The sequence below is a fragment of the Mauremys mutica genome, chromosome 3 (genome assembly GCF_020497125.1).
Source record: "Mauremys mutica isolate MM-2020 ecotype Southern chromosome 3, ASM2049712v1, whole genome shotgun sequence".
NCBI lineage: Eukaryota > Metazoa > Chordata > Testudines > Geoemydidae > Mauremys > Mauremys mutica.
In genome coordinates, this window is record NC_059074.1 from 120426413 (window position 1) to 120446184 (window position 19772).

Here is a 19772-nt window from a genome sequence, read left to right on the forward strand (position 1 = left end):
CTACATAAGAACAAAGTCAATTAAAAAAATCACATTTGAAAATCAATTAAAAACAGCATATTGCTGTAATTTGAAGATTAGAGGAAAAGGTATTTTTCATATATTTACTCTGAATATTTGATGCCACGGTGCAATTTTATCATTTACCTGTAGTTTCCCTAGTTGCTGTGAAATATGCAGATACACGCAATAAAAAAAATTGCCCATCAAACCACAAAAATATCTTGAGGATTCAATGCAAGTGTATCTGAAGCTACTTTTAACTCATTTATTGAGATCTACTATATTTCATGTTGATGTCTAACAGGAGATCTGCAGTTTATTACATCGATGGTTTTGTTTCATAGCATGTTATCTCCATCCCCTCATCTCTTGATATTGCTATTGTAGACACTTTAGTATCCATGGACTCTACATTCTTCTCTAGATTACAGTACTAAACAAAATATCAAAACATTTATTCTTATAAGAATTTAGTAAAATAGATTGTGGACAGTTTCTTTTAATAGCAATTGGTTAAAAGATGGTTTCCAAAAATCTACATGGCTTACAAGTACTGCTTTACAGCAACAGTAGTGCAAGTGCTTCCACAATTAGGCTGCAAAGCTGGCAGCAGTATTTCTCTCCTTTTGCCTCAGCTATGCACCAGCAGCATAAAACAATCAAGTAGCAGATTGATAACTTTATGAAAATGTGAATTTTATCAACACAATTATATGGCTAAAGCACTTAGGGTTAATTTAGAGTTAAGAACCAAAACCCACCAGATAAGTGAGTGCCATACCTTTTAAAATTGCTTTAATTTTAACCTTTAACTAGAAATGCATTGACACTAAATAAGTTCTCCTTGTTTTCATACTGCCACCTTTAAATTGGTAAAGCAGATTGTGTGTCACCAGAAACTCAGGTGCCGAAGAATTTGTAACTAAAAAACACATTTATTTGACTATATAAAGTGATTTTTAAAGCAGTTTCAGATTTGCTTTAACTCACGGTTAAGTTTAATTATAATGAAACCAGGAATAAACTATAAAAGAAGAAATTAATTCACAAGGAATTAACTTTACACACAAGACATTTATACCTTGCTAAGAATCCGATATATGACACCATGAAGTCTGCAATATCAATTCTTCACACATGGTATCGTCACTTCATTTGTTGTCACCAAATGAATGTACAAGATAAGCACACCCCCCAGCCACCAAGCCAACCTGAAATTAAACTACAAGAACTTATTTTTATTTATTAAAAACAAAATGCCACAGGTCTCAAGCTTGAGTCTTCAGCATGATTTTTTTACTATGTAGATTGGTAGTGGGCAAATAACCCAACAGAAAACACGTACAATAAAAATGCATTGTATACAAATACATCATATGAAACCAATGCAGACTAAAATAAATTACATTATTAAAAGTCTTTATTTAGGTTTGGTCAGTACAGGTAAGAGAATATTGGAGTCACAGAGCAATATGCATAAACAGGATACAACAGTTCTTAAAACTGAGTAACTATGCACACAAACTTCTTAAACATTCGGCCACCTAAGGAGAAATGCACAGATGAATGGTGGGGAAAAAAAACCTGTAATTAACACTGGAACTACTACAGGACTCCTTCAACAAGTCCATCTTTTAGTGATAAAACTACGGTACTGGGCAAACTTGGCAGTCATAAACCCACAGCTAGTATGACAAATTTTGAATGTGGTGTAAATATAACAATATGAGTAAGAATGCCCTTACACAGCACAGGTTCTAGATATACACAGATTTGTACAGACATCATTTATGTTATACTTTGTGGAAATAATTTCCACTTTCAACTTCACATTAACTCATATAAAAATAACTTGAGCCTACACAAATGTCCTTTTAGCAACGTTCAACGTAATTAACTGTTAAAATTTCCAAAGTGGCAGAGGTATTGAAGCAAAAAAACCCACAAAAAGGCAAAACTGTGACGAGTATGCACTAATTTAAACGGTTTCTGGACAGTATCCTCTCCCAATTTAAATGACACTGTATAAAAGTGTTGCAGAAAAAAAATGTTACAAAACTGAACCCTGGACATTTACATTGGAGTCCAAACCATTCTGAACATGACGAGAACCCACAGTTCTATTACCTTTCATGCTCACTGTTTTCTCTTCTTGAGGATCATGATTGGAGTCTGTGTCATTTGAGTGGTGAGTGAGTGAGTTTTCACTGCCAGTGGGAGAGTCTACACTTTCATACCCAGTACTTAGTTGGTTTATGTAGCTACAACCGCCTCTGACAGTTCTATCTTCAGAGTGGTTGGAGAGCTTATTACCATTCCCTGGAGATGCTGAGAAGTCATCTTCTGTGCCACTACCCTCCCTATAAAATCCAGGCCCAGACGTCCTCTGATGGGAAGAGCTGCCGTTGCTCGGTCCATTAGCCAGACGGCTGCAGTCTTTACCCATGGCCTCTCCCTGGTCTGTAGGCTCAGAAGATGGAGTCCTGCTGGTACCTGGTGCTGAGGCCTGGGACTGCTGCTGCTGGAACTGAGCCAACTGCTGGCGAGTCTCCTTCAACTGCTGCTGGAGAACTAGAATGGTACTCTGCATACCCTCTACCTCCTCATCAAGCTGGATGATGAAGTCATTCAATTCTATATAGAGAAAACACATTTGGAGCACACACTTAATAGCTCACATATCTGGATCCTAAAACAGTACATAAAAGAACCCTAAGCAGATAGAGTTATTACTAAAGGTTTGTATGTTCAAGTTCCTAGAGGTCTGTATTTTCAGCTGTTGCATCTGCGAAATGCGTGATGTTGCAATGTTTTAAATGGAAGAAACCCTAAATTCCAAACTGCCATCTACATACTTTTTCAAACAACAGATATTGGGTGAGGGTGGGGGTTTGTGTGGAGAAATCCATTCTTGGACAAAAGGGAGGATGTAGAAATACGTGCTGGGAAATAGCTGAACTCAAAGTATTAGTAGGAAATATGCTGCAAGTGAACTTCACTTCCAGGTACACAATAGGTTAGCTGCTATCCTTTAAAAAAAAAAAAAAAAGGGGGGAGGGTGGAGGGGGGAAAACGGGGCAAAGCACATTCTGATGCAACATATGAGCTACTTGTAGGTATTCAGAATCATTAGTTTACTACCAAGTGTTTTAATTACTTTTCCTCCTTTCAGCCCTGCATAACAAGTACAACAGGAGAGAGATGGATTCCAGTCTGATTGGCACATCAACAACAGAATTGTTAACCAAGTTCCAACTGTAGAATTTTTAGTATGGATGTATAACAAAAGAAAGAACAGCTTGCCTCTCATAGCTTCGAATGAGATTGCAATACTGCGAGTCAGGGAAAGAAAAAATTGTATTGGCAAATTGAGCAAGTTTGACCAGGTCAATAAGAGAAATATGGAATCCCACAGTGCAATCTTTGGTCACTTTTTACATTAAACTGCACATTAACTCGAAGATGACAAAGCAAAATATGCAGGGTTCTATATTACTTTATTTTGATGTTTTATAAACAAAGTATCTCAAAAAGTGAACTTTTCAGAACTCTAACATACTATTTGCAGCTAAAAAGGAAACTTAAAAAAGGAGAAAATGAATGGTCATGGGTGGAACAGAACAGAATTGTGGGCTGGTTAAGATCTCAAGCCGTTTATAATCTCACTTTAAAACATTTGGCTCTGCAGGGAAGCTGTGCTCATACCCCCAATGGCTGCTTTTAAATTATTCTGAAGCTTGTAATACTGCATCATATTCAAGAGTAGATATCTGCAGAGGCAATTTTTGAAAGAACATTCGCTTCCTTTGATTCAATTACCAACTTGATAAATTTAGAAGGAAAAAAAGTCACTTGGGTGATTAACACATTAATTTGGGGAACCGAAAAAGTAGTCTTTATTCCAGTAACATATTGCAAACTGATGCCACAATTGTAAGAACTGTTTTCCCTAATTCTTCTAGACATTATACAATGAGGTTCCTCACAAAGGAAACAGATAATCCTATCTTCAAAAACAAGTGCGTCATGTCACAAGCCAAAATCAAATAAAAACTGCAGTCCTGTTGAACATCTAGATTTCCTTTTTTGCAACTGGATTCAGGGACAGTATCAGACTTAACTCCTTAACTTTCTTTTTTAAATATTTTATAAAAAAGTCGAAGGGTCACGCTCAGGACAATAAATTTAAAAGAAATTTCCTGACCTATGTTACAAACTCTGAACCGTTAAGGCTGGAAATTTAGTAGGCTAGGAATTTTTCTTCCATTTCAGCTATGGGGAAAGTAGTCAGTTCACAGATAGTTTCACTTGCAGGTTCAGAGGCACTAATAAATGCTGCAATATTTGGATTGTGAATATTGCAGACATTTGTGTATAAAATAGTCACTGAAATGTAAAAAGATTGCTGTGAAGATTTCTATTTATTTTAGGTATTGATAAAAGGCTGTTTTTAGCAAATGAAGTGAGACTATAAAATATCCCATTAATATTTGCATGAAATAAATAAAAAGTTTTAGATTTGACAGTTCAATAGTATTCGCAGTCCAAAATATTGTGTTCAGACCCAAAAAGTGAAATAGTTTCATTCGTCACCTTAAAGTGACTCTCACCCCAGTGTAAACGGCAAAGTTAGCCTTAATTTTTTTGTTTTAGTAATCTAAGGCAACCAGCACCACAGATAAGAATTTTTAAGTTATGTTTAACCTGACATTGTCCCTTTGATTCCGGGAAAGAAAAAAAAGTGTCATGTGCTCAGTAACGGGAAAATTTACAATAGTGACACGACCAGTAGATTAAATAATTAAGCCAGTGCAAGTGCAAGGCAATTTCCATTTTCTTAAAAAAGCCCTTACCATCCTGACTGCTTTTTAGTTCCTCACTATATTTCTTCTGTAAAGCCAGCTCTGCCTCAAGCTGTGCAATGCGTCCTTGGGACAGCTGCCTTCCAAGCTCTTGATTCTCCTGGATAAGCATTCGACACTTCGCCATTAACTTTTTGCCTGTTTGGCTGCAAAGGAAAGAGCCATCTATCACAAAATGAAGATAAAACCTTCTGTAATCTTCCTCAATTACAATTATAACAGAGATAGGAGATGTGATTTCTGCATGTCACAATTTAAGGAACATTGTGCCTCAAGGTAATTGTCATAGCAGAAAGTCTCCCTATAGTTACCACATGCTGTTCCAATGTCTGTTGATCTTCTTCTGTCGTTGTTCCGTAAAAGCGAAAGGCAAATTCTATTACTGTAAATACGAATGGCCACAATGTTTTTGATTACTGACATCTGGACTATCAAGACACAATTTGGCATTTGTCCATTCTCAAAGGAAGAAAAAAAGGTTAAGTATGTGCCTGGTAATCAGACAGTGAGTTACAAAACATTAAAAGTGCTCCTTTTCATTTTATGTACTAAAAATATTTTACTAGCTATTCAGCTTTTATTTATTTATTTGTCAGGTTTGGAGAATATTGAATGTAATGATTTTTGACCAGCATGAAAACTTTTTATATTTTTCCAATTTTGTACTTTTGACTACACTATATACATTGCTTTGTTGTTTCCCCAATAGCTACAGTAAGCTCCTCCTTTGTCTCTTTCACAGAGTGAGAGAGGAGATAACAGAAAATGGAGCTGAAAAATACAAGGCAGCAAGGGGATCCAGGAGCAAGTATAAGCAGCTTTTTTTAGTTTAGCCAGATCTGAAAGTTGACAGTGTCCCTTTAAGAGTGTCTGGCGATCAAAAGCCAGGAAACACCAGACCAAAAGTATTTCATAGGGAAAAAGCAGATTTGATATTCTGCTTTTTGCAAAATCAGGAACACAGGCATATCTTAAATCTTCATGTTAAAACTGCAATGTAGAGCATTATAGGAACTAGTATGCAAATTAATATATAGGCAATAATGTTTATTTCATCACAAAATAAAATTGATAGCTAAAGCACCCTCTAACACTGTTGGTCTGCCAAAGTTAGGAAAGTAACCACAAATATTTTGCCTTCCTTGAGGTTCAGCAACATATATAATGAAGCAGTCCTCTTTTTCCACAGGAAATGAAAGCCTGGAAAAACAGAATTAATCAGGTTTGTGATTGAACGTCAGGACTTGTATTAGGTAACAAGCCTGAAAAGGTCAGCTTGAGAGTGTATAATAAAGAATGAAATTTTGCATATTAAAAAAAGGAAAAAAAATTGCTAGTATGCTTCACAACCACAGCAAAACTGGTGCCCAGCCAAAAGTCACTTCAAATAATCTCTCAATTAGCTACTGCTTAAGCATTCAAGCTTTTAACACTTCAGATTTTGAAAAGTTCTGCCAACTGTCCCATTTAAAGTCTTCCAACTGACTGTCCCACATCTTTCAGATGGGCTGCTCCAGAAGGAATCTGGCTGCGTAAAGTCCTGGAAGCCTGCAAATGTGTTTAATACAGCAACCTGTTCTTTATCTTGATGTGATGTCCAATGCCAAGTCCTTGAAGCTTAGAGTTGTGCTGACCTAATACAATACAAGTAATACAATTTAAGATAATTTTTTCTACGGGATGCTTATTTATTCTGTGTAAACTAGGACCACTTTGGACTTAACCAATGTGACAGATATTGCAAAAGCTTTTAGGCAGATAGGCAATGATTTAGGCATTTCCAAGTTCCTGCTACTGGTAAACTTTTATTCTGTATTTATTACCACTATAGATTTCAAAAGTTTATAATCATGTAATGTCTTCATAACAGTCATTGCCAACTGTTGCATGTATTAGTATGCACTATTAACAACCTCAGAAGCTTTGCACAATTCTAGAATGCCTGCTAATTTCTTCACCATGTCTGTTCCTGCCACAACAAACCTTTTGCTTTTATTACCGGTATAGGAATTTGCACAGTTACCTATAATGCAATTTAACTTTTCCCCTCAAGATTGTCTAAACATTTTGCAGTACTGAGTTTGAACAAACCTACCTTGCATGTTGAATTATGTAATAAAGATAATACATGCAAGAATATCAAAGGTAGTAAATCTTAGAATAACTCTGATTAAAGTCACAGAACCAGGTTTTGCAATTGTATGTTTAACAAATTTATGTGAACACATACTATAAAACCTGTAAAAATGGAAGCAGTTAAATTTCAAAAGACTAACATCTGTAGCAGTACGCTTTCTGTAAGTGAAGTTTCTGCTGACATTTTATTTAAACAAAAATGCATATTATGTACTGAATGTTTAAATGGTGATTTAAATGGCTTAATAAGACCACTCACTTCTTTCCCCCTCTAAACATCGATCAGCAAGGATAATGCTGTATGCATTTACTACAATGAAGTCCCAGGCTTGATGCTAAACTTGGGCTTGCAGTGGTATTGGAGCAGACGTGTGTTTGTTAGTTCAGAACAATTTACGATTTTGAAGGAGAACATCAACTCTTTCAAACATGAGATGAGGTGCCATGAAATAAGGGTGGTTATACACAAGGACGGGACGATAAATGGGAAACAGTTCCTAGTGAAACGATATATGAAAATTTCTACAAACTCTTTATAGCTTGAGCAGTCTGACTCATTATCCCTTTACCAATTAAAATAAAATCATGAACCCAATGACAAATAAAAGAGTTCCCTAAATAACTAAACAGACTAGAAATACATTGTTGATTCCTTGCATTCTATTTCCTGCACATATCTAATATGTATTTATATACTTGCACCATGATTAGACTCAAATTACATAGAATTTGAATTAGGGAATATTGTTCAGTTCTCTTTTATCACTTGCATTTAAACACAACATAAACTCCCCCCTCAAGACTATAGAAATCTTTTTTTGCTAATTTTTATAAATACTTCTGCTTGAAATTAAGACAAAGTGGTAGGAAACATCTGTCACCTCAGTGTCACACAACACATTTTGATCCAGAGGACAGTTCTGCATCCTTTATCTAAATAAATTAACTGATTTATAAACTCCAAGTTAACCAAGCAATCAGCATGGCTGGCTTTTTTGACTGCATATTATAGTAAATAGTAATTTCAAATTTGGTAACACATTAACACAATTGTTCACTAATGCAAGTCTTACCTTTGTTTTGATGCTAGACCACTAAAACCTTACATAATACTGCCACAGCAAAGTAGGTTCAATATATGTATAATTTTTTTTAAAAAGTTAATATTTTGAAGGTTTCTTTTGATGTAAATCCATTGCTTAGGTAACAATAAGCCTACACAAGCACACTACACTCTTTCTCTCCCATATTAATTATCTGAAGCACACAATAGTTTAAGTGAGTTGAATTAAAATTTAAGCAATCTTAATGAAAACTGCATTTTCAACAATAAGCAGTTATTGTCTATCCACCTTAGAATACATTACCTTTTATAAAACTGAACCTGGTGGATTTGGGGTTTTAGGTAGGTTTGTTTTTTTTAAATTATGTGGTTACACTGAACTTTCCACAGTGTTGGACGGAGTCATGAAATAGTGCCCGACTGACTCTATATCTAGAACATTAATGTTCTGATGACAAACTAATCGGCTGAAAATACATGAGCACTATACCAGTCCACATAATTTCACATTTCTCTGCACACTTACACATCTCAAATGTCCACTCTGAGCTGTCCCATATTACTATTCTTGCAAATAACTTGGGACATTACAAAAAGGCATCAATAGAGTAGCAAAGCTCCTTGATTGATTCCAGCCAGAAGGATGCATGCATTTAAATTATTATTTTTTAAGAATATGGTCTTTCCTCTTTCAGAGAACGAGACATCTTAAAAGGTAACATTCTCGTTCATTACTTCAAAAGTTTCACAGTACAATAGTATGACCAGTCATGTTCCTTAAGCTCTATATTAACAACTCTTTCAAGGCACATTTTATATAGAAGTGCAATACAAAAACAGGCATACAATGAAACAAAAAAATACCCCACACCAACACTGAAGACAGTTGCCATTATGTGTGCCTTATATATGGAGCATTTGAGATCAGTTCTCAGAATAGAAGTTTGAAAAATTCTAATTTCTGCATGGAAACATGCAGTGAAATACTTATCACAACTAGTTTTCCTCATCATACACTCTAGTTGTGATCAAATATATTGCTTCAAACAATTTAAAACCTGCAATTAGATAGTACCTGTATTTTATACAGTCCTATTTGTGAGTCCACAGTATTATCAACCATCCAGAGAACAATCCATTATTTAAAATCATATTGACTTATGGCTCAGTGAAATGCTATATAGCCCAAATGCTAAACAGTCATTCAAAAGTGTACACTACCACTGATGCGATATGAAATAGCACTCTCTCATGGCTATTTAAAGCTGGTTAGCAAATAAACTCTTTAATGCAAAATTCACCTCCTTGAGTTTTGACTCAGCAGTTCAGTGAACAAGCAGGAAGTCCACAGTCTTATTGGCAAAACTGACTTACAGTGTCTCTAAGTCACTAGGCTCAAGGTTAAGAGTGAAGCATATTCCATTTTTACATTTTACTGGAATTTTACATGTTCAATTCATGATTTAAAATCTCTAGGTTCTCTCTCCTCCAAACTGTCTGTAGACACAGTGTGCCACAGACTTAAGACTTCTGTTTCTCCCTCTATTTCTTCAAATAGAACCACTTTGCACGTGTCTACATGTTCTAGAAAGGAAAAAATTTTCAGAGGCGGCCACTTCTTCAGAATAGTCCGACGCCATCAGGCCTCTGAAGCAAAGGGGGAGAAAAAAGCTGAAACACAAGGTTCATCTGGTAAGTTTTACATTAAGCATTACAAGCTGGACAGTATAAGAATGTGGCTTTTTGGCTCAAAACGTCTGAGTCTTGGTGTGGAAACGAGTACTTGGCTGTCCCACCATAGCATTCTCGCAGTGAGACTGTCAGGGAAGTCTTGACTGGGGAGTATTTGTTTTGTTTACCTATCAGGCGTAAATTTCCAGGCACTCAGTTCATTTTGGGCTTGTTCCAGTTTGTCTTTAGTCTGTTCCAGTTCACCTTTCATTTTTAGGAAAAACAAGTTGATGGCTGGGTCCACCATTGTTGATCTCAGTTGGGCAACACTAGGCTGCTGGACTTGCTTGAGGTACTGAATCTGATTCTGCATAAAACAAGAGAAAAATTGTTACTCATTTATAATTTTAAAAGCTTCAATGATTACAGAATGGACAGTTAAAAAACCACACTGTTCTGCTGATAGAGTTAAAAGCAGCTCATTTTTCTTCCATATTGTAACTGTTAAATTCACATGCAGATAGCAGTATTAACTAAAGTATAATCAGTAGGAAAATGAACCCAGAATAGAAAAAAATACAACTCAATTTACTTTAAATTTGAAGGTTACAAATTTTGCTCCTCTCTCCCAAATCTAATTCTTCATACCACCTCAATTTAGGTTTGCATAATAAGAGTAGCATTTAGGTTACTATGGGTACGTCCATACTACCCACCCGGGTCGGCGGGTAGCGATAGACTTATCGGAGTTCGATATATCGCGTCTCATCTAGACACGATATATCGAACTCCGAACGCGCTCCCGTCAACTCCGGAACTCCACCACCGCGAATGGCGGTGGCGGAGTCGACGGGGGAGCCGCGGACTTTGATCCTGCGCCGTGAGGACGGGTAAGTACTTCGAACTAAGGTACTTCAAGTTCAGCTACGCGAATCGCATAGCTGAACTTGCGTAGTACCTTAGTTCCAACCCCACCCCCTCCAATGTAGACCAGGCCTATAATCCTCTACTTTTGTACTGTTTGTATTCTTTTGAAAGGTGACTACAAGTAGGAAGAGTATCAAAAACACACCGATTTTCCCAGAGTCAAATTAGAAATTGAATAGTTTCCATATAGCTGTAATGGAGGCCAAATCAGAGCGATGACATTAATGTCAACAAATAAATAGTGGTTCTTACTATTTCCAAATTGTTTGTCTGAAATCCTGATGTGTTTTTGAAGACCACAAACAGGCACCTTTGATGTGGTTTGTATTATTTGCAGTATTCTTCTTTAAAAAAAATCAGAAAGCTAAGGTTGAAAATCTGTGTTTTCTTACTGAGTATGAAACTTAATTATCTTGTTTTAAATGAATATAAGCTATACTTCAACAAAAAAGACAAGGGTCTTTGTTTGAATTTAGGTTCTCTTGCAGAATCTGCAATCCAGTAATGAAATCCTTGTAGAATAATGGTTAGATTTGTATTTACTTTCAATTTACCTATTTTCCTTTAGCACATTACTTATAGAACTACTGTTACCATATTTAAATATGATTCATTCAACTGCATTTTTGGAAGTGTGATTTCTTTCAACTTAAAAACCAGATCTTTATATATTTTACTTTAAAAGGGGTGCTAAACAGAAGTATTTGAATTCTAAATCCATCTACTTGTTAAAATTACATCTCCTTAGCACAGGCAGAATCTGTTTATACTAAATTCAGTTTAATATGCTTCCTAAGCCTCTCTCATGTTTCTTGATTACAGCAATAAAGTAAATTAAGAGTTTCACAGGCTGAAAGGAACATAAACTTAAAAAAAATCAAACAGAAGTGTAATTTTTAAACTGCCATGGTCACTTACACACCCCAATACTGCAGGTAGGTGTGCACGGGCAAATCCTTGTGCCTAAATAAAGTTTCATTTAAGTGAAGGAAGCTCTGCACCAGGCACAAGGATCTGCCTGCAGGACTGAGGCCGCTTTGTATACGTGATAGAAAAATATTTGTGGGTTTTTTTAAAGTTTAGTTTGTGCATTTGACAAAACTGCATGTCCAGTTAGCTTGACTTTTCTCTTTGTATAGTCAGTTTATGCTATTTGAGGGAGTCTTTCAAATAGCAACAGGGAACAAACAAAAAAAAACCCACACACACAACACCTCCCCCCTGCCCCCCCCAAAAAAAATCTGACTGAAAGACCACTACCATTGAAAACAGCAGTGAAGACCCAGGGGCAGGTTTAGTCCCTGAAACCAGTTTAAACTCTGATTAGATTTTATTTTAATTATGCACCTTTAAGATATCCACTGTTTCACTTGGACTTCAACTAGAATACCAGTTTTATTTTAATTGTTTACAGGAGGTCTTTCAAACAAACTTCAACCTGTCAAACAATTTATTACAAAGCCTTTTTTCAAAGATTCTTTCCAAGAACATGTTTATTACATATTCCCTTCTATATAAACATATTACATACAAAACTACACTAAAAGAATGTTACAGTTGCAAAGTTAAGCAGTCAAAAGTTAGCGAATGCGCTGTGGTGTCATTTTGTATTTTTACCAAAATTACCTAATCCACACAGTACATTATTTTACATAGAATGTTTCACTAAACAGGCTTCATCTTTCCACTAAACAGTGACTTATTTTGTTCGTTTACAAAACCCCAGTGTTCAACCCACTTTTCACTTAGGTTTGCTCCCCTCTCATATATAATGCTGCCAGTACTGTACTTTATCTATGAAAATACTTCACTTCCAATGTTACAAAAACAGGTTTCTAACACCACCATTTAAAATATATACCAAGCTTCCTCAAAAACTGCATTGCAAAAATCAATTCTGGAAGAGTTAAAAAAAAACAAAAAAACCCCAAAACCCTAGCCTCTCCATTTTTTTTCATTTTTTTTTTTAAAGCCCACATACTCAAAAGGTATATATATATATATCTTGCACTGTATCTTTTCTGTATCTTCACTTAGAAGTGGATATTCCATCCTTTTAACCATCCCAGAAAGAGGAGATTCATAAAGGACATGTTCCAACATGTAAATGGGGATTTTTTTTTTTAAAGGGACAAAAATCGAGCTGCAATTTGTATTTGACACCCTGAAGTTAAAATAAATTTCCACCTTAAAAATATGAAAAAAGTTTCTGTAAGAGAATCTCCTTTAGGTGTATGTGTCTTATCTGCAAACAATTTAATGACATTCCAAGAAAACCTCATAGGATTGTCACAGGCTGGCTGTCTCTTTAAGGCAAACCTGACTCAGCCCTGTCCTGACCTACCAGCTAACCCCAGCTGATGGTGATATGGAACTTAATCAGTGACCCGGCTGCAGAGAATCAGGAAGGACTTAAATACAGCTGAGAATGCAGTCTAGGGAGAGATACTGTAGAGGAGATAGGATACTCCTGCATGGGAAGCCCAGTGGTTTGGGGCTGACTGTGGTTAGAGAGCAGAGCTCTACTGTAGAGCTAACGCCTATGGTGAGCTCCTGGAAGGGGCCAGGCATCCAGGGACACTGTCTTGGGGCCAGTGTTTCAGAAGGGGAAGAGGGGCTAAGAGACCCACAGGGAGCAGAGTAGACTCTGGTGGCTGAGCCATGAGAGAGATCTCTCTACTCCTCATAGGCCTTAAGTGAAGCAGCCAGAGTCCCTGGGGAAAGGAGGCAGTAGGGGAATCCTGGGGCAGAACCAAGACACTAAAAACCAAGAAGCTCCACAGGGGCCAGGAGAAGGGGCCAAGAAGCAGAGTACTTTGGTAGAACCTGAGACGGCAGAAGAACCATAAATCTGAGCATTTGTTTTGGACTTTCAGTTGGACCTTTTCTTACCCTAGAAGGGGAGTGAACTTCTTTGGCCTGGCTGTCCTGCCAGCTTACACAGAAGAGCGAGGCCATCTCAGGGCCAAGAAAATGATAAGCCACAGCCAAAGACGAGGACCCCTGGCAACACTGCACCCTGACACAAAGGAGCAGTACTCAAGGTAAGGATGCATCATTACACGTTTTGATAATCATGTAAATCCTTGTCATCTCATATCTACAGCTACTGGATAATTAAGTATTTCAAGTTCAGTGGTATGCCATACACGCACACACATACCTGAATTCAACAATTGATCTATGTTCTACAGACTCATTTCAGAAAAAGTTTAATCGGACTATCTAACAAGATAAAATTATTTCTGTACGTATTTCAAAAATCTGAACCGAAAATAACGTTTTTTTACAAGAAAAAAATTGCTGAAGTCATTAATTTGTAAATAAGAGTATGGGGGAAAAAGGAAAAAAACTAAAAAACCCTCTCCTCATTTCTTAACTTTCACAGCATGAGTAGAGGACTGCGACAATGTTTCAATGGTGGCTCTGCACCAGTGGTGTGAAACAGATTATCAGGCTTACACTACTACTTCTGGCACCTCTGTGATCCTGAAGGAGAAGGAGAAAGGAAGGTTGGAGAAAGGGAAGGGGGTTGTGAAACTGTTCTCAACAGAGCTTAGGTCTTTGTTCCCCATGCAAGCAGATCCTAGGAGTGCACTGTGGATGGATGGCACACTTAACCCCCAGGATTAGGAAGCATTTTACAGCGCGCTCTCTCTCATGGGTTGCTCACTGAAGAAACAAATACTTGACTAGATAAGAAAGGTAGAGGTGATATGGAAGAAACATGTAAAAGGAGAAAATACAGAATTCCAAGAGAATCCCAAACAAGGAAAGAGGAATCCCCAGAGGCCAAATTAAAGATATAAAAAAGAAAATCAGAAAAAGGGGAGGGGAGGCAAGAGAAGAGTAGAAAGAAAAAAATTAAACATAAAAAGAGGAACAACAGAAGTGTAACTCTGAGGGAAAAGAAAAACTGAGATGCTAAATTTCAAAAGAATTCTGATCAGAAAAAACAAAGCCTCCTTTCCTAAAATTACTGCATGTCTACCCAATCTGAATCAGGGGGAAGGATAACAAAAACTAGCAACCCAACACCAATATGAATGTCAGACCAGAAGCTCCAGCAGTAGACATTGATTCTTGGCGCTTAAGGATAAAATGCCACTGACTTCCAAAGTCTGCTCCCATATCCAGAGTGAAGAAGTTATTTGACATTTATATATTCGATAAACTATATATTAAAAAAGAAAATGGACTCAGGCAACAGGTTAGCAGCAGCAAAAGTACAGCATTGTTTATGAATGTAACAGTACTTGAATTAGTGCCACTCATCAGGAGAGGAATGTCTTTGCTATACACCGCTACCTCGATATAACGCAACCCGATAGAACATAAATTTGGATATAATGCAGTAAAGCAGTGCTCCGGAGGGACGGGGCTGCACACTCTGTGGATCAAAGCAAGGTCAATATAATGCAGCTTCACCTATAATGCAGTAAGATTTTTTGGCTCCCGAGGACAGCATTATATTGAGGTAGAGGTGTAGTTTAAGTTAAAATGTATATTCTTCCATCATTACACTTCAGATTCTGATCCTATTTTTTCCCCACAAGATACTAACAATATGCTGTACATGCTCAGCTGAAAACACATTCCTGTAACATTAAGACATTTATCAACATTAAATACTTACAGTACACTCTTGCATTTCCTGTTCCTTAGTTGCCAACCTCATCACCAGGATATTCTCTCTTCGGGCAGACTCTTGCTGTTGTTGCTTCAGCTTCTCTTCAGACTCTCTCAATCCAGTTACATCATTAGCTAATAATGATAATACAGAAAGCACAAACTTTAATAGCCTAGCTTACAAGAGACTAGCTCAAAGACTATTATGACTTTAGAAAGCATAAACTGGTTGCTTTAAAAATAGATTAAAGAAAAACTAAGTCAAAAACATCAAGGTTTAGATACTGGAATTACTCTAGAGTCCATTTTAAATTTGTGACAGTTCCTGTTAAGCAGTTTCTACTAGTCCTTTTTTGAAAACTTTCTATCATGTTAAATACCAGTAGTAGCAACTGCAAGAGCACTAAGGTAAACCAGCCACTGCCTGTGCCTCTTCTTCACTAGCACTCCAACTCTGCTGCTACCACCCAAGGAGCTGCACTGGTACTATGGGAAGGCAAGGTCTTCAGAAAGAAACCAGTACAGGTGAGGAGTGTGCATTCTCAGCAACTGTGCTCAATTTCTAAAAGCAGCACTGGTTTTAGACAATACTCAAGCTGGAATGTCAAAACCCCACGGTCACATTTTGACATTACAAAACTTCAGAGATGGCAATCTAATCACATTTAAAAGTTTCATTCCAACCAAACACACCATGTTAAAACATTTATATTAGATATGTTGGAAATGAAAGTTAGGGATTCAATTTTTGTTTCTACTGACATTGTAACAACAGAACTTTTGCCAATGTCTGGCTTCAATGGAAGCACCATCAGACACCAGATGTAACTTTGTTGTTTTGCTCACAGCATTTGTCAACTAAAATGACAAGATGCTAGGACTGCTATTTAGTAATGTTATTTTAAACGACTTGAGCTCTTTTAATGCACACTATGGAAAAAGTTTTAAAACTAGCTTTGGGGACAATTTAAAAAAAACAAAAAACTATTGTTTGTATAAAATCTGTACTAGTTTTAGTCACTGATTATTAGTGCTGGTACTACTGCTCCTGCACCTGAAGATGGCAGGAGCATTAGAGTGAAAGTTACGTATCCAGTCCATTTAATGCATTTCTACAGGGCTAGAGTGGTCCCAGCACAAAGGGAAACCTATGGTATACACTCATTTCAGTTTGTTGCATGTACAAAACCACAACAAGCATGAAACCAATTAGATGTCAGTCTCTCTCAGAGCAAGCATGATAAATACAGGTTGAAAGAGAGAGCAACGCCACCTTGAAGAGTAGTGGTACAAAGAATTCTCAAGATTTGAAAAGACAAAAGATGGTAAATCAATTATTTTAGCTGCCAGTCCAATTAGTGACAGATAACTAGGATTGGTAACTCAGCTACCCTTAAAACACACCCATTCATCCAATCTTGGGGTGGGTGGAAGTCTCTCCTCTTCTCTTTCAAAAGGATAAGAGCTACAGTTAAAGAATAGCTGGTGAATATTCAAAAGGGGTAAATTAAGATACATGACATACGAGACTTAACTGGTGATTCATTTTAGACCTCTTCCCCTAACCAAAAATCCCTTCACTTCTCATCCTATAATGGTTTTGTAAAACAGCCTCTCTTTCACAGGATAATATGATGGGTCTGAATGGACCAGATTGCCAAGGTCTGTCTTAAAAGGGGCATGTATTTTCCCGCCCCCTAGTCTGGACACACCTGCTAATTTTAAACGTGCCCAAACAAAAACAGACCATTTACTGATAGATGAAGCCGCCACTGGAAGACCTTCAATGGAAGACAACTGACTGAATGTACGGGGTGGGGGGAGATAAGAGAGGAAGGGGGGAGAAAAGACGGTTACTCACCGTAGTAACTGTTGTTCTTCGAGATGTGTTGCTCCTATCCATTCCATGTAGGTGTGCGCGCCGCGCGTGCACAGCTCTTCGGAACATTTTTACCCTAGCAACTCCGGCGGGCTGGCTGGGCGCCCCCTGGAGTGGCGCCGCTATGGCACTGGATATATACCCCAGCCGGCCCGTCCGCTCCTCAGTTCCTTCTTGCCGGCTACTCCGACAGTGGGGAAGGAGGGTGGGTCTGGAATGGATAGGAGCAACACATCTCGAAGAACAACAGTTACTACGGTGAGTAACCGTCTTTTCTTCTTCGAGTGATTGCTCCTATGCATTCCATGTAGGTGATTCCCAAGCCTTACCTAGGCGGTGGGGTCGGAGTGAGACGTGGCAGAGTGTAAGACTGCGGAGCCGAAGGCTGCATCATCTCTGGATTGCTGCACCAACGCGTAGTGGGAAGCGAAGGTGTGGACAGACCAGGTGGCCGCTCTACAGATGTCCTGGATGGGAACATGGGCCAGGAAGGCAGCCGACGAGGCTTGCGCTCTCGTCGAGTGAGCGGTGAGGCGGCATGGTGGCACGCGAGCAAGCTCGTAGCATGTCCGGATACATGCCGTCACCCAGGAGGAAATCCGCTGAGAGGAGACCGGCTCGCCTTTCATGCGATCAGCAACCGCTACAAACAGCTGTGGCGAACGCCAGAAGGGCTTCGTCCGCTCGATATAAAAAGCGAGGGCCCTGCGGACGTCCAGGGTGTGAAGCTGTTGCTCACGAGGTGAGGCGTGCGGCTTCGGGAAGAAGACCAGAAGGAAGATCTCCTGATTGAGGTGAAAGGCCGACACCACCTTAGGGAGGAAGGCCGGGTGTGGTCGAAGCTGCACCTTGTCTCCGTGGAAGACGGTGTATGGTGGACCAACCGTCAGGGCACGGAGCTCGGAAACTCGTCTTGCCGACGTAATTGCGACGAGGAAGGCCGTCTTCCAGGAGAGATAGAGGAGGGAGCACGTGGCCAGGGGCTCGAAGGGTGCTCCCATAAGCTTGGCCAGAACGAGGTTTAAATCCCAGGCTGGGGTAGGACGCCATATCAGCGGGTACAAGCGGTCCAGGCCCTTAAGGAAGCGGGAAACCATCTGGTTGGAGAAGATGGACCGACCTCCCATGGATGGACGAAAGGTGGACACGGCTGCCAGGTGCACCTTCAAGGAGGAGACAGCAAGTCCTTGTTCTTTAAGCTACCAGAGGTAGTCCAGGATTGTAGGGATAGGGACTAGGAAGGGATTAAGGCCGTGCTGATCGCACCAGAGTGCGAAACACTTCCATTTCGCGAGGTAGGTGGAGCGAGTGGAAGGCTTCCTGCTTTCAAGTAGGACTTGCTGTACTGCCGCCAAACAGTCCCTCTCCGCGTGGGTCAACCACGCAGGTACCAAGCTGTAAGATGGAGGGACTGTAGGTTCGGGTGGCGGAGTCTGCCGAAGTCCTGCGTGATGAGGTCCGGCCATAACGGAAGGGGAATGGAATCCCGAACGGAGAGCTCGAGCAGCAGGGTGTACCAGTGCTGCCTCGGCCAGGCTGGAGCGACGAGTATTAGGTGGGCCTTGTCCCTCCGAAGCTTGAGCAGCACCCGGTGTATGAGCGGGAACGGAGGGAAGGCGCAGAGGTGATGATCCGTCCAGGAGCAGAGGAATGCGTCCGACAGGGAGCCTGGAGAGCAACCCTGGTACGAACAAAACAGGTGGCACTTCCTGTTCTCCTTGGAGGCAAACAGGTCTATCTGGGGAAACCCCCACCTCCGGGAAATCGTGTGCACCACATCCGGACAAAGAGACCAGTCGTGGGAGAGGAACGACCTGCTGAGATGGTCGGCCAGCGTGTTCTGCACTCCTGGAAGAAAGGACACTTCCAGGCGAATCAAGTGGGTCACGCAGAAGTCCCACAGGAGCATCGCTTCCTTGCAGAGCAGGGAGGAGCGGGCTCCGCCCTGCTTGTTCACATAGAACATCGCCGTCGTGTTGTCCGTGAACACCGCCACGCAGCGGCCTTGCAGACGGGCGCGGAAGGTGAGACACGCCAAGCGGATCGCTCGCAGCTCCCGGACGTTGATGTGGAGGGAGAGCTCTTGGGGTGACCAGAGACCCTGGGTGTGAAGGTCGCCCAGGTGAGCCCCCCATCCCAACCCCGAGGCATCCGTGGTCAGGGTGATGGATGGGCGAGGAGGGCGAAACGGGACTCCTGCACACACGACCTCTGGGTCCAGCCACCAGCTGAGCGAATCGAGGGTTGGTTTCGTGACTGAGACCACCATGTCTATGGGGTCGCGATGCGGGCAGTACACCAACGCTAGTCAAGATTGAAATGGGCGAAGGCGCAGCCTGGCGTGCGTGGTCACGAATGTGCAGGACGCCATGTGGCCCAGGAGGCATAGGCAGGACCGAACCGTCGTCGTGGGAAAGGTGTGTAGGTCCCGGATGATGGAGACCATTGTCTGGTGCCGAGGTCGAGGGAGGCAGGCCCTGGCCAAACTGGAGTCGAGGACCGCTCCGATGAACTCCACTCGTTGTGATGGAGTTAAAGTGGACTTCTCGGCATTGATGAGAAGGCCCAGGAACCGAAACAGGGATAGTATTTCGGTCATTTG

The 19772-nt window shown here is 39.9% G+C and overlaps 1 protein-coding gene across 5 annotated transcripts in view; it reads right to left on the reverse strand.

Moving 5' to 3' along the window:
- Positions 1–1282: 1282 nt before the first annotated feature.
- LOC123366232 (WT1 associated protein) overlaps positions 1283–19772 on the reverse strand; it is a 45199-nt gene continuing 26709 nt past the window's right edge. For 4 of the 5 annotated variants that reach the window (XM_045009486.1, XM_045009487.1, XM_045009485.1 and 1 more), the window contains exons 5-8: positions 15299–15426; positions 9924–10102; positions 4857–5011; positions 1283–2637 (exon numbers count right to left, since the gene is read on the reverse strand). In XM_045009486.1, the coding sequence (XP_044865421.1) occupies positions 2054–2637; positions 4857–5011; positions 9924–10102; positions 15299–15426 (1046 nt within the window). In that variant the 3' untranslated portion in view covers positions 1283–2053. Of the gene's footprint in view, positions 2638–4856; positions 5012–9365; positions 9712–9923; positions 10103–15298; positions 15427–19772 lie in introns of those variants that run through there. The other variant, XM_045009489.1, reaches the window with a different exon arrangement.